The 15,832-nt window shown below is 34.0% G+C and overlaps 1 protein-coding gene across 1 annotated transcript; it reads right to left on the bottom strand.

The window, feature by feature from the left end:
* Positions 1-254: 254 nt before the first annotated feature.
* On the bottom strand, positions 255-15,510 carry LOC128159742 (uncharacterized). Its single transcript, XM_052822927.1, has 16 exons — positions 15,368-15,510; positions 13,024-13,078; positions 12,411-12,506; positions 10,212-10,292; positions 10,038-10,088; positions 8,276-8,386; positions 7,960-8,037; positions 7,599-7,633; positions 6,992-7,028; positions 6,292-6,393; positions 5,469-5,549; positions 3,178-3,237; positions 2,130-2,234; positions 1,317-1,394; positions 899-915; positions 255-570 (listed from the first exon to the last, which is right to left on the bottom strand). Exons 1-16 carry the CDS (start codon positions 15,425-15,427, stop codon positions 445-447), a joined length of 1,173 nt encoding a protein of 390 aa, XP_052678887.1. The 5' UTR covers positions 15,428-15,510; the 3' UTR covers positions 255-444.
* Between the last annotated feature and the right edge of the window lie 322 nt (positions 15,511-15,832).

Here is a 15,832-nt window from a genome sequence, read left to right as displayed (position 1 = left end):
CACTTAAATATGAAAATTTTAAGATCTGATTCAATGTATTTTAGTAAAGAAAAAACCCCACCAAAATAATGTTGCTCTAAAATTAAACGTTTTCCGATACAGAACCCTTTTGTTTGTAGACCACAGAAGGTAAATATAGCCTGAAATGTTCATGACAATCATACCCTCTATATGCTTATTTGAGTACGAACAAATATCTAATGTATCTAATAATGATTCAACGAGACTATCAACGATAAATAGAACAAGAGGGGTTTTGCAAGAAAAATTAATTTATTAAAATGGCACGGTAAATATATTCATTCTGTCAAAAATGTTTCTATCAAAACAGAAATGTTTTAAATGTTAGAAATCAGAAAAATAAAGGATTGTCCTTGGGCATGCGATTCTCGTCGTGTAGAGTAATTAATAATAACTTCCGGTTCGGTCTAGTTTCGGTTTGGTTTACTTCCGGCTGTTGAGGTACTCCTTCAACAGACGCTTCAGCTCCTCCTTGTTGGCACTAGTCAGACTCTTCTTGGCATGGCCCAGCCTGTTGGTCGGCTTCTTACTCAAGTTCAGACTGCGCTCCTTAAAATCACAAAGAAAATGCCGGTCAGTGGTCTGAGCATATTTTATTTGCAGATGGTGATATGAAAGGGATAAGGCACAATTTCTGAAAACTTTCCTATTTATTTATTGATAACACAAAATGGAGATTGTTATAAACATAAAAGTATCAATGGTCAATATAAAATTACAGTCATACATGTAAATGGTTATTATCAGAACACTGAATTTCTGTAAAGGTACAAAAATTAACGAGCTTGATATTTCTTTTTCTACTGTTTGTATTTTTTAAACTTGATTTCGCCAAATACCAATTCAAAAAGTAACCAAACATGTTAAAAATATTTACCTCTGGATAACAGGCTTCTGAAAAACAAATTGAAAATAGAAATCAGATCTCTGTGACTTACATTGCTTTGTTACATGTTCACCTACACAGTACAACACGGGGCGATTTATTTCTGAATGAGCTGCTATCACATAGCTAGGTTGCTTACTACATGTAAATAGCTTTCGATAGGGCTATTCAGTAAACAAAAGAGAAATGAAGTAATTCAAGGAATGTATCATTGCTGGTTTTTTAAAAATTTTCTTAAATGAGCTTAAGTTAATAAATTCGTCACGCTGGATTTAATTCTTCACGCAACACATGGATACGAGTTCTTAACACACTCTCTCGTTTCGGCTGTTTAGTCTCTCTCTGTTTCTCTGTCTCTCTCTCTGTCTCTCTCTCTGTCTCTCTCTCTCTCTCTCTCTCTCTCTCTCACCTGCTTCTTTGCCGATGTATTCTGCTTCTTTTGCGATCAGGGCCACAACTGATTTGGCATACCCAACAAACTCAACAGCTGGAAAAAAGAAACAAAACAATATATGGATATTTTCAGGAAATGGCGTATAAAAAATGACGATGACTTTCTCGAATTAACTCCATTAAAGGAAGACTTCATTTTGTAAAATAGATAAATATATGAATGAAACAATGCAAGTCAGTTAGTTGGTGTTGATAATGGTTAAGCCGCCATTCTACGTATAAAGTCCTATCCGTTTTTTTATAATATCTAATGGCTGGAAAGAACAACACCAGGGCCCTTCATGGCGACAAAATATGCCAACACTGATTCTTCACAGAGAGCAATTTACGATACTGTAGTATCCAAACTGCATCCAGACAGGCACTCTTTGTACTAGTGAAGTATGCGTGAGGGTAATCACTGACGCCGGAGAGTAATTCTAACAGAAAGTGACTTTTACGGTAGAGTAATATTGATATTAAGAGACTTACGCGGGGGAGTGATACTGAAAACTAGTTTATAACGCGGGAGAGTACTACTGACAGTGACGTTCGCGGGAGTGTCCAGTCTCCTAGGTTACTCCCTGGTGACTTAACTGATAGTACACGTAAGTGACTTACAATAGAGAGTCTACAATCTGTAGAGATTAAATACCAATTCAAATGACTTACAATAGAGAATCTAAAATCTCCAATCTGTAGAGAAGTACGCGGTGACTTAACTAATCGTAAGTTACTTACAGTTTCTTGTATAAGTAAATGATGGCTTTTTTGGCACTAAGTGACTTACCTGATTGAGTCTCTAGTTTATCGAGTAAGTCACCGGCGGCTCCAGCGATGCAGCCAAGAATCTTGCCGAACTTAGCATCACAGGAAACCGCGGCGTCAAAATCAGCTGTAACAGAATCGATGCAGTGTAGTAACAGTTTCTTGTTACGTCTATTACAGTAACTAATAATGATTCAGTTCATTTGGTTCATTTCAGTTTCACTCTTATAGGGAAGCAAGTTTAACAGGGAAATCATAACAATATTTTAACCTCATAAATCTATAATAAAATCGAAAAAAATATATATAGTAAGTTACTTTGGGAGTCATGTATATCATAGTAGGAAATGATTACAGTGTAATAACGTTGGTGTATTTTTACAGTATTGTAATTTATGGTGTAAAGTTTGCGTAAAAAAATCATTATAAAATTAGAGTTGCCATCTCCTGCCCGTGTAAAACCCTGTCCCTGGATCATGAAAAATCTTCAAAATTTCTGTCTATTACAAACACTTATTAGTCAAAGCTTGACACTTAAAATTTGCATGTATATTCAAAATAGGGGAACAATTCAAAATTACATTTTAAATTGCTTTTGAATGTATAATAAAACTTTTATACTGCGTACAAATTCTGACTTAAGTATAAGACATTTTCCGGATCACAGGGCACGGCTTTGACATAAAAAAGGCAATAAGACTTGAAATCTACCGCCCGTGTTTTGACAGGATTTTGGATAAGAAAATGCAATAAGATTTGAACTCTACCGCCCGTGTTTTGACAGGATTTGGGATAATAAAAGGCAACAATACTTGAAATCTACCGCCCTTGTTTTGACAGGATTTGGGATAATAAAAGGCAACAATACTTGAAATCTACCGCCCTTGTTTTGACAGGATTTGGGATAATAAAAGGCAATAAGTCCTGAAATCTACCGCCCGTGTTTTGACGGGATTTGGGATAATAAAAGGCAATAAGACTTGAAATCTACCGCCCATGTATAGACAAGCTTTGACGTCATAAAATGCATTTACGACTTGAAATCTTTAACAAACGTGTAGGGTACCTACCTCTGGTACAGCCATCATTGTATCCCTCAGGGAGAGGGGCCGCTGCGACGGAGGATTCAGCTGAAACAAGATCAGTCTGCATTAAACCAGTTTACGAAGCATATATCATATACTTGTTAATTAATGAAATATTTCTTTAATTAAACTTACAGGATATAAACACACCTGTTGCATACAGTATGAACGAAAACTTTATCCAGCAAATAAAATACTTTTTCATGTACTAATAACATGGTCAAAGAGTAATGAAAGTATCTAAAGTGTACACACAACAGTATATCTTCTTTACTACTATTATATTAAAATAAAAGACTCGAATTTTTGGGCTTTAATACCGAGAAATCGGAGGGTACTGTCATTTGTTTTACATATTTTAAACATTATTGGCTTTTGAAGATTACCAATTTGTTTTTATTTTTTCTCAATCAAGCTTCGCTAATTGATAATAAACGAAAATTCCTTAAAAAAAATCCGGAAATCATATGACTTTTTCGGATTTGACAATTTTGCGCATGCGCATTACAATCACGCTAAATCACGGGAGGTTCTTTAGTTTTTGTTTCCACAATATCACTTTTGCATAGATAAACTTAGAAACGATATTACAAATAGGTGAAAATTTTCATTGAAAATTTGTCATATATATATATATATATATATATATATATATATATATATATATATATATATATATATATATATATATATATATATATTCTGTTTATCAAAGGAAATACGATAGATAACTCTTACTTAATGCATTTAATATGAAAAATCCCGATAGTTCCGAATGCCAACTCGAAGGGAGTGAAAAAAAACGTTGCTGAAGAAAGTGTTGAATTCTTATGAATCAAATTTTTAGATGAAAGTTATTTACAGCTCAAAACAGTTTGTTATGAATAATTTGACTGTTATTTTCAATGCAGCTTCATTAATTTTCTTCATTTTGGAGCGATTCTGCAATTTTTTGCTTTATTACGGGTATATGGGAGGCATTTTAACTGTGGTATAGGCCTGTCCCGAGACACATATTATTCTAACTAAGCAGAGTGTAGTGAAATTAATAGCATTATTGTAGGCTTAAAGGGACAAGGTCACGATTTTTGTCAAAAATCATTTTTTCGATTTTAATGTTTATAATGCTTCAGTAAGGAATTTTAAATAGGCAACCCAAATTTGAGTGACATTTGTTGAGTTATGAGCGAGTAACAGAGCTTACAATTCCTCGCTAAGTAAACAAAGCCTTTGTTTACATTTTGAATGTTGAAGTGAAAATTCCAGTTTTAGACCTAAAATGAATGTATTAATAGTTAGGAACTGTTTATTTATGTTTTAAATGAATAAGAATTTTGACAAATCATCATGAAAAAGATTTTTTACTGGTATGTTGAACCTATGTAAACAAAAACAGGGCACGGGCCTTGTTTACATGACGAAGAATTGTGAGCCCTGTATCTCGCTTAAAACTCATCGACGCCCACCCAAATTTCACTTGATCATTAGAAATGCATTCCTAAAGCATTGTAAATAATAAAAACGGAAAATAAAATTTGACCAAAATCGTGACCATGCCCCTTTAAAGCTTTATTATGTAACTGGCAACAATACGGTGTATCGATGTATCTATTTCGTAAATGTCCGATATCATATACAACGTCAACCCGTGCAAGCACGGATCAAAGTCTAGTAGGGTTTAAGAAGATGAGTGTTGATATAATGTTTATTTCATCTCAAACAATCGAAGCCTGAGTACTTAACTAGTGCTATAAGACTAACATTTTATAAGGTTTATGCACACATATTGTGTACATGGTTAACACAACTGAAGTACTGCTATTAATTTCATAAGAGACTATCACTTATAAAGGTGTAGGCATCCATGGTCAACATAACATTTTATTACTTACGTCATAAAACTAACATTTTATAAGCCTTAAGCATACATGATCAATATAACTGAAGTATTACTTACGTCATAAAACTAATACTTTACAAAGTGTAAGCATCTATGACAAACAAAGACATAATCTGTGAAATCATCTCCATATACTTGTTCACCAATATTCATCACTCATTCATTTCAAACATATGTGATAATACACATCATATTCTGACTCCTGTTATACCGTTTGAGTGGGTTGTTTTGGCGGATGTTTAATTTGGTAGATAATTAGGTGAAAGAATACTTGACTGTGTTCGTTATTTTGTAAAGGCCGCCAAAATAAGAAAAATGATAAGCCTTCCGCCAAAATCAGCTCGCTATACGTCATCTTACTATTACGTCATCTTACTATTTTTGGCGTCGAGTTCTGCGAGATACGCCATACCGGCAATGGCCCCGCCGATCATATACTCGTCTTCCTTGGTTCCAGCTGGAAAAACAAAGACAGACAATCTCTCAGCTCCTAGCAAATCAAGCCCTAACTCACAATCAAAGTGTTTTTGATTTATGGGGGTAGAAATGGTGTGATTTTTTTCAATATGTTATCTAGTCAAGGGTTAGATACAAGTAGAACTGTAGCTTACTGGTCTGAAACAATTTGGATAGAATACCGTAGATATATAGTGCCACACATTGAACAACAGTGTATAATTATTGCACGCAAACATGTGCGCTGTTTCTCGATTTATTTCTCGGTATCAGTAAGGAGGTAATGAGATACTATCATCCAAACTGGCAGCAAACCAGTTTGCTGGCTTCAATTTATGGAATCTTTTTCTCACAGCTTTAAATTTTGCAATGAAAGTTGATGCAGAAGTTTCCAAGTTATGTTGCTTATTTTACATATATCTTGGGAATTATTGTTTTCAGGACTACATCACAGCCTTCTTGAAATGACTGATTTCTTTTTGGTGTTTAACATACAAAAATAAATCATACTCATGGTTGTTTTCTTTACATGTATCATTATTTCAGGAAAATATTTAAATGCCACCCCCTGTACTCAACATACTAGTGGCAGAAAAGCGATTGCCATACCAATATGTCATGTTTTCCAATATCATGGACTAAATACCATGGAATGGATAATACAAACACTTAGATTGCCTCATTACTATGAACTGCATACTATGCTATAGATTAGACACTAACTAGACAGTCCGGACACTTACCTTCAGTAAGAACTCTATTGATGGCGTGTATCAGTCCCCACAGGTCCTTCCTCATCAGCTCCTTGTATCTCTTGAGCTCATCATCAGGGACACGTTCAATTTCTGGAAATTAAAGAACACAACAATAAACACGTGCTGTCTGAATGAATGAGGTTTACATGCTAAAGTTATAAAACCATAGATAATAATGTCATAACACAAATCATTTAAACTGTTTATAATATCTAATACTGTGGTTTCATTAATATTCAAGGGTATCAATTTTCGTGGATAAAGTGAAAATCACGGCTTCAAGGATACGCAAACTCGTGGTCAATTACCCTATCAATACAAGATGTAAATAGAAATCGCACTTCAATGAACAAATGATTTCGTGGATCAACTTAATAACGATATCCACGAAAATTGGTATTCAACGAATATTGATGAAACCACAGTATCTATTGTAAACCAATCTTTATTCGCGACAACTTTTATTTCAACGATTTATCAAAATAAATAACAAGTTCACGAAGATATCGACTCGTACGAGCATGCAAGTCCAACGTAATCTTTCCGGAAACTATTATACAGAGAGTTTAATGAGTTCCAGTCTTATTCGCGACGACAAAGCTCTCAGGAGCCTCGCGAAAATATCTTGCACGCGAAAGAAAAATTGGTTTACAGTATATTTTCTTAACAGAGGTTTTAAAACGCATACCTTCCTGTGTGGCTCTCCAAGCTCCCTCCCAGTGATTCTAAAAGCAAGCAGGCATAAGACCATTTATAACAACAGGTTATGTTGAGGATTGGTCAAATCAATTCAGTTCCATTCATTGACTAGTATTCTCACAAAAACTATAAAAATGTTGCTGAGGTACAATATGTATTACATATCTACAAGAACATGGACGAGAAGAGCCAATATTTCAGGGGTTGAGGAGGGCAGAAATAAACTTTTGCCTTTTTCTTACATTGAGCAGAACATTATTTTCTTGGGAAAAATATTTCGATTAGAGGGCCACCAAATTCTAAGAAGTTCCCGAAATATTTTTACAGTGGTCTTAGCCAAGGACTAACTCTCATGTTGATGATGACGAAGATGATGATGATAATGATGGTGATGATGATGATCACCATCACCTTATGTGTCGTGAAATAACATCACTGTTTTCTTATTCTAGAATTTGTATCATTCGATATAATACTGGTATACGTTAAATTTATATAATTACAGTAAACGATAGTTTTGCACGTTGAAGTCGCCAGCTTGTCATATCAGAAACACGCCAGATGTTATCTGACATTTGATAATGTTTTTAACTCACCTCTTCCTTCTCTTCCTTTTCTCCGTAACATTCCCCTAAAAATACGTACCAAATTATATTACTATACCTCAATATGATAATTTTATATAACGCGTCATCTGATTGGTCTAGAGAATCAATCGACACCATGCAATAAATATTACAAATCATGTGATTGGTCTAGAGAGTCAATCGACACTATGTAATTCATATAACACGTCATGTGATTGGTATAGAGAGTCACTCGACACCATGCAATATATGTATATTAATACTCTGATGTTACAATTTACACTAAATATTTAGAATTATTACATATTTAGAAAAATATGATCTGTTTTTTTTTAATGTCGAAAATTCATGTAAACGTTTTTATTCTGACCTGCCGCCTGGAAGATGTTCTCAGCCTCTTTTCCGAGACCATTGCAAATTCCCTTCACTATGGAAACTTTCTCGACATCTATAGGAAGAATACAAGCACATCAGTCAAACACTTTAGAGGCTTTAATCAGCTTTCTTAATTACTTCCAACAGTTGTGTATACTAGTATGTGATATTTTCAAACTAACATGGCTGGTGTGGATAATAACGCTGCATCACGATCAAGGATGTTTTTTACTTCACTTTTACAAAATTAATGGAATTTGGCATATACGCACTGGTGTAAGTACTTGATCAATAGTCATATTAATACCTACTTGTCAGAGATGAGTCGCTTAGAACTTTCTTAAGGTCTCTAACTCCAGCTTGTACGCACTGCAGAATGGATCCAAATTTGTTGTCACAATCATCAATGGATTCGGCTTTTTCTTGAAGTAACATGGAAAAGTAAAAATTGAAAATAGTTGTTGCAAACCATTCTGAAATTGCCATAAAGAACTCGTTGTTTTCATTCTATGGTCAGGCTATCACTTTTGAGCTCAGTCTTTCTCTCGCTTGTTTTGTTTCTGATAATATCAACTGTCAATACCGATTGTCAGGCATTATTAAGTATCTTATTTTAGTTGTATCTTTTTTTTACTAGTAGCTAATTAACCTAGATTCTGTATGTAATTTATATATAGTATCTTATTTTCTAAGTTTTTCTTACTAGTTTTTTTTACTAGCATCTCATTTTACTAGAAGTTTTTTTAAAATTTTGTATTCAACCTAGCTGCGTTAAAAATGTCAATTTATATTATCATTATCATTTGTAATCCAATTGTAATTAATAAAAAAGAAATCGATCAAACTTGAAAAACTTATCATAATACTTAACCAAAATAGTATTATATCCGATTAAAGAATAAAATCGATGACGGTGAAATATTCAAATTAATGAAATTTCACTTAAAGATGTGGGATCAACATTATTCGATGATTTATAATCTTTTAAAGATTTACTCCGACGATTTGAATTAAACAAAATTATTACAAGTATTCAAAAACAAGATTACGTTATCATCTGATTTTTGCGACGTTTCAATCGTTATCTGTGTTAAGGTTGAGATACATAATTACAACTTCTTGGTTTGCAGTACATCACGGATGACCGGTGAAACACTTCATTGAACGATGGTAAATTTATTATATAAGAAAAGTTGTCACTATGTTTCATTTGTTTCTAAAATTGCTAATAATTACCTGCCTGTTTGGTTTATCATTTAAGCGAAATGGCTTATCAGACCATTACCAACACAATATTAATTATAAACAAAATATGGAATTTGAAGCTCTGTAAGTATATTACAACGGCAAGGCACTAGACCATTATTATCTTTGGTTATACTATCATGTTAAACACTGTAATGTGATTTGTCTAGACGTAGTTGATAATCCGTTCTATTACCCTTAGCGTTAGCAACGTACTTGGCAACGGGTAACACAACGAATTGTTACATGCGCGTACGGTTCGCCGTAAAATTCACGTTATTTCTAAACAAAAGCAGTAAAATTTTCTCTTATAGAATTAAGACATTCAGTATAATAGAATAAATAGTGCCTGTTTGAGAGGGTAACAGTTGAATTTGACACCCCACGTGAACCATTGTCAATGGTTTTCTCGGGGTGTCAATTTCAACCGTTACCCTCCCAAACAGGCACTATTTATATAATAGAACTCTTCCATCTCATCAAAACTATATCTAGTATCAAGTGAATTACTGTATGTTAATGCTCGCTGTTTAAATTATCCTCAGTGACTTTATTCGTTAACATTCTCATAAACACATTTTTCTCCATTAACCGTGCTCTTAAAATTGCTCTTAAATTAATAAGTCAGAGGTTTAAATCGGACTGTGTGAAGCTTTTAAAAATTCATATTGTTTTATCTAATAGAATTTTTTTCGGGGCTAGGCCTAATATCTAGCATAGAAAGATGTTTTTGGTGGCAGAGTACTAAGCGTCCAGATGAACAAGATTTTATTTTTAGCCCCGCAGGTACAGTTCTTGACACTCCACCTGGTGGCCTAAGAAGCTTACCAACACAGTTGTATCTCTCTCCAATATCATGGGCGGCGATGTCATTTTCTCCTGACAAAAAATAAAATAAAATAAAATAAAGAATAAATATAAAATCTAGAATGATAACATATATCAATAAATCTATAGGTCGTTCCTCTCAAAATCTAAAAGTGTATACAAGAGTCATCTTACCGTTCTTGGCGTCATGTTCTGCAAGGGCCATCATGAATCCAAGGCCATCGAACACGTCCTCCGCTTTAGATAAGTCACCGTCTATTGATGTAAAAGAGTACAAATATCATCTACAGTATTTCACCACCACCAACATCACCACCACCAAAAACACCATCATCAACATCACAACCACCAACATCACCACCACCAACATCACCGCCATTTCTGACTTGATTTAAGGAGGTTGGATGGTCAAAAAATTAACTTATTAATTTTAAGATTAAGATCGCATATAACTTTTAAATATGATATTTTGGACCATAAACTAAACTTTAGTAAAGAAAAATTCCAAATAATTTAGCCTTGAACATTAAACATTTTTCTATATCTTTGATACCGTTTTTTGTCAAAAGGAGGTAAATATAGCCTAAAAATGGCTGCTACCACCCCCTCTTAAAAAATATGAGAGGTCCGCTTGGGTTTTTAAACTTTCAAAAAAGAAGTTACAAACTAGATAAAATCTTGCTGGATTGAACAACAATTATTACATTGGTGATTGATGTATGATCAATAATGTCTGAAGGTCACTGATATTTACTGGTGAATAATGTCTGAAGGTCACTGATATTTATTGGTGAATAATGTCTGAAGGTCACTGATATTTGTAGGTCAATTATGCCTGACGGTCACTGATATTTATAGGTCAATAATGTCTGACGGTCACTGATATACAAGGGTTAAAGATGCCGGACGTTAATTGTTAAAATGGCTACCTAAAGGCCATTTATATTGATATTTGAAGGTCAATAACGCTTTAAGTAAATTGCTATTTAAAGGTTGGTGATGATGTCGGACTGTCAATGATATCTGGGGCTAAATAATACTATGTGGATTTTATTTGAACAATAAAATGCTTACTTTGATGATTCATGCGGGATATGAAGGTTGTGACATTTCGGAAAAAATACATAACCCGCGTCAAAGAAGCATTTATTGTTTATATAAACATCTTTCTTTTAACAAATATTTACATCTTTCTTTTAACAAAATAATATATTGATTGTAAAAAGAAAGTTACATTAATAAAATAACTTTAATGTACATCGGTAAGTTAGATAAAAGAAACAGTCAAATCGTCCCCTATGGGAATTTGAGTCTGACATCATCATGATAATTTCATGCAGTCCGTGATTTTTCTTAGGTAGCTGTAGGTTTCGACTTATCGATAAACGAGACGTGTAGATGATTTCAGTCCTGTCGATTTCCTGTCAGTTTCAGACGCCGTATGTTTCGACCTATCGATAAACGAGGCCTGTCGATATCAGTCCTGTTATACTCTGTCCCAAGATATCCTGGATTTACATTTTGCTTAATTGCATGATATCTATAAATGCCTCAGGGTTCAAACGATGTTCATTCAAAAGTATGAAAAAATTCCAAGATTTCGAATATTTCGAAACGCCCCTGTTAGCTTATCAGGTTTCAATAGAATGCTTAAAAATGTAATGTCTACGGGGATTTTGTATCGCAGTAAACCCGGATGATAATGTTGTAAAATTGCACGATGTATTCCGAATGGAGAAAAGATGCAAACAATCCCCATAAAAACCTCCGTAAGGAAACTTTTTTTATTCCTGTGAATTTTTCCGAGAGAAAGATGATAATATGTCAATGAAATTATCTTGAAAATTATCCCTTTCAACTTTTTCAATTGCACTTCTTTCACAGGTATGTGTATTTTTATTATAAATCGTCCAAATGTGCTGCATAGATATCTTGGGAGTTGGGACAGACTATAGTTTCTATAGAGCTACGAATTACCTTAAGTTTCCACAAGGAATAGAGGGAATCATACTCGGTAGATGTAAATATTATTATTTGAAAATGAATAACGCATGTAGTCCATTGCTACTTAAGAAGATCTCTAGACGTCACAATAGTCTGAAGTCCATTGCTATTTTGAAAGTTGATGATGAAGTTTAAAGTTCATTATTGTCTGATCTCTTGAGGTTCATGCCCTTTTAAAAAACGTTGATGATGTTTGAAGGTCAATGATGTCTGAAAGCCACTGCTATTTGAAGATTGATGACGATGTCTAAACGTCAAATGAATGATATCTGAGGCTCAGTGAGGTATAGAGGCTATTATTATTTGAAGATCAATAATGCCTGAATGTTTTTAGTATTTTGGGGTCATTGAATAGATTTATCAACGTACTGAAGAGAGCGCTGATGGCCATGTCCATGCGGTTGGCGTCATTCATCAGTTTCTTTCTGTAGGCCTCGGCTTCTTCCGGGGAAGCGTTGTTAACATCTAGTTGGAAAGAAACAAAAATAAAAATACACCAATCGCATGTAAATGCTTCGGTCTTCTTAAATTGGCGTTTACGGCGTTTACCTGTATTTCACTTCTACCTCAAACACCTGTAGTGTGCAACAACGTCACTATGAACATTCGTCATCGAAAGCAATTTTATTAACCTTGTGTCGATGACCAAGTTGTTGGCCGCGCACAGCTAGGAGTGAGGAGTGAGAGTGATAATATTATTTAGAGTACCAAACCTGGAAAAGGCGACAGTGAAGCAAAAAAAAAAAAAACCCTCCCAATTTTCGTGTACCAAATCCGTACAAAATTGGACTTGAATTCTCGACAGAAGGAAACTCACTCTTCTTGCCTATTTTTGTGCGACTAGCTAATCACTCGATAATATAGGCAAGCTGAAGAATTGCTTTCGACGAAGAGCCTGGACACGATATTACACACGTTCGTTCCTCAAGGTAGTCCGCCAAGCTGCGCGTGAGCTTTGGCAGGCCCTTGTTCAGTGACTTACCGTCTTCGCCGACATTGTAGGCTCCGAACCAGTGTTCGAAATCACCTTCGGACCTCTGTAAAACAAAACATAGAATTATTGCACATCTTAACTCTTTCACTTCGTACCGGTCAAATTAAGTTGAACGGCAAGCCATTTCTCAATAAATCTAAGGAATAATGTATCATTCTTTAAATATTCTGAGATGACCATGATGGTGTGCGCATCAAATCGAAACTATGTCATTCCCTTCATTATAATGAAATTATTGAACAAACGTAACAGATTTGATTAATAATGTTATTAAAGACAAAGACACTAAAAATGTAAATATTATAAACTAAAAATGAACTAGACGCAAGAAAAATAGTTTTAAATTTGATACTTAAGTTTTAAGGTTTAGGATTTACGTCACAGAAATCACTAACATTTTTTTTTTGTTTCTGTTACAATCAACTTGATAAGTTGATAAGCAGTTTAATGTCATTAAATATTTAATTTGATCGAAAATTTTGAGAATAAAAAAAAATGAAAAAAATAGTATGAAGCCAAAATCAAACCCATTGCGCTGTTTAATCGATGTTGTTATTTTAAAGATTAAAAGGCAGGTCAGAGAAGAACCACATAATGTATGATTCAGCAAAAAAAAGGGTGCGCAGACTAGATTGTGGCAACCCTAGTTAATCCATGGAATTATCGGCAAAACGAGGCTGCTTACTATTTATAAATACCATTTCAAAAAATCACAAACAGTGTAATATAATAGGTAGCGATGAAACCTGTTTAACATTTACGACGAAGAAAAAAATCAAGTTAATTCTTTTTATAGAATGTTTTGCACACTACTCTTCTTTTTAGAGAATACCTTCCCGTGTTCACCTTTCTATAGAAGACCGTAATCCTTTTGGATTTTTTTTTAGAAATTTAAATGCCATGATGGCCGGTTAAAGACTTCTCTCTCCGTGTTTGATACCGCTTGTGCTTTGATGCATATCACAGTGCTACACAAACGTCAGGTATAATCCCACAATACCTGCACAGAGGTTACCCAGTGAGGGTGGGGGTTCATGTATACCCCATCGAGGACTCAAACAAGTTAACTTTAATTTCAATACAAAATTGTGTAAACATCTACAGGCAGGCAAACTTTGCATTTCAAATTGAAAAAAAAATAAAATAAAAAGACTGAAATGATAGTAAACAAAAAATACTGTGCACCTATAAATTTAATCCTACCTGTATCTGGACTATTGAATAGTTATGACTGACAAATAAATTATATAATTGTTGCTCCCCAGAACAAAAGATATATATTTGCAATGAACCGTAGCAAATGCGCCTCCAAGCAAAAATTACAAATTTCAGCTTAAGGTTTCTCGCTCCTCACGTTTTGATTTCATTGGAAGGATGATCATTATATAATGAATATGATTTTATTAATTTGATCATCAAAGAAAGATTATTATTTCATAATTACACAACATTCATAAAGAAAGTCTATTTGAATTCAAAAAACAAATAAGTTCTTGGGGGGAACTATTTTTTTCGTGCGGACGGTTTTTAGACGAAAATGTCAGAAAGAAGCAATTTTATGAATTTTCAATATACTTTTCCTTTTATTATACTTTATTCATTATTCACATTTTTAACATTTGATAGGTTTGTGACATCTTCTATAGGTTCTGTGTGACATGTACAAAATTAAATTTTGAGAGAGTGATACACGTTTAGCATAATATATAGAAAAAGTCTGAATTTTTTAAGACAAGTTTTGCGAGAATCTTACCTTTGAAGATATATATCTAAAATTTGACATCACTGACCCCCCTATTATATTATGTCAAAATGATACTGAATACATATCTAGGCAAACTGAATTCAAATTCTAACTATTATAGAAATTGTCTATTTCAAGTGCAAAAAGGTCACAACAAATTGTATGCAGCATCATACGATTGGACTTAACACTGACCTACCGTTATATTTGTATATTTTAAGTATGTGCTGTCTACAGATTTCAATGATATACCTCTCAAGAAATCCTTGATACAAGAACATTAAGGAGTGGGATGCCTTAAATAATAAATTATAAGGCGGCATGGAAGGATCAGATGAAAAAATAAATAAATCTTATTTGTTCGGACGAATTAGGATTTGTTCGGACGAATTAGCTATTTGTTCGGACGAATAAGTTATTTGTAAGGACGAATAAGTTATATATAAAAATAGAATTTTTGATGAGTAACTTACAAGACTATCTGATCTGGCAATAATGTAGATGATAAAAGGTGAGAGAGTCTGTAATCAGACCACCACGGGCCTCCATTTGGCATTTTAGAATTTTTCATTATGAGCTATATCTTACCTTTAATGGCCAAGAGAGGGCAACTGCAAGGAACGCTGCTAAAACCAAAAACTGGCGCATCTTGATCTCTTAGACACAACGGCGGCTATGTGAAAGATCGTGTAGGCGAGGATTTAAATAGCCGACGGGTACAGATTTCGAAATGTGGCGAAAATAAAAGAACACACTTAGTCTTTTGATCGAGAGTGGCTCGGGGTCACGAGGTATCGGGTTGCAGAGAGGACACATTGAATAACAGAGAAACATGTTTGTCATTCTCTCCAGTCATCGTAATCTTGTCTATTAAGATTTGGTTTTGAAATACCTAAAAATGAGCTTTAACTTAATTTTCGGGGATTTTTATAAATTCTTATAAAGTAAAATTTTGCCGATGAAGAGGTGATTAAATCTGACTTTGCTTATTATATGTTTTGCAATGTCTTTTTAATGCAAATAATTTCTGTACATGTATTTTCACTAATTAGT

This window comes from Crassostrea angulata, chromosome 8 (assembly GCF_025612915.1).
Source record: "Crassostrea angulata isolate pt1a10 chromosome 8, ASM2561291v2, whole genome shotgun sequence".
NCBI lineage: Eukaryota > Metazoa > Mollusca > Bivalvia > Ostreida > Ostreidae > Magallana > Magallana angulata.
This window is presented reverse-complemented; position numbering and strand designations above follow the sequence as displayed.

Excerpts from the sequence above, each read along its gene's own strand:
- LOC128159742 (XM_052822927.1), bottom strand. The coding sequence starts at position 15,427 with ATGCGCCAGTTTTTGGTTTTAGCAGCGTTCCTTGCAGTTGCCCTCTCT. Across the intron at positions 7,634-7,959 it reads GAACATCTTCCAGGCGGCAG|GGGAATGTTACGGAGAAAAG; the intron begins GTCAGAATAAAA and ends ACGTATTTTTAG. Across the intron at positions 7,029-7,598 it reads AAAAGGAAGAGAAGGAAGAG|AATCACTGGGAGGGAGCTTG; the intron begins GTGAGTTAAAAA and ends GCTTGCTTTTAG.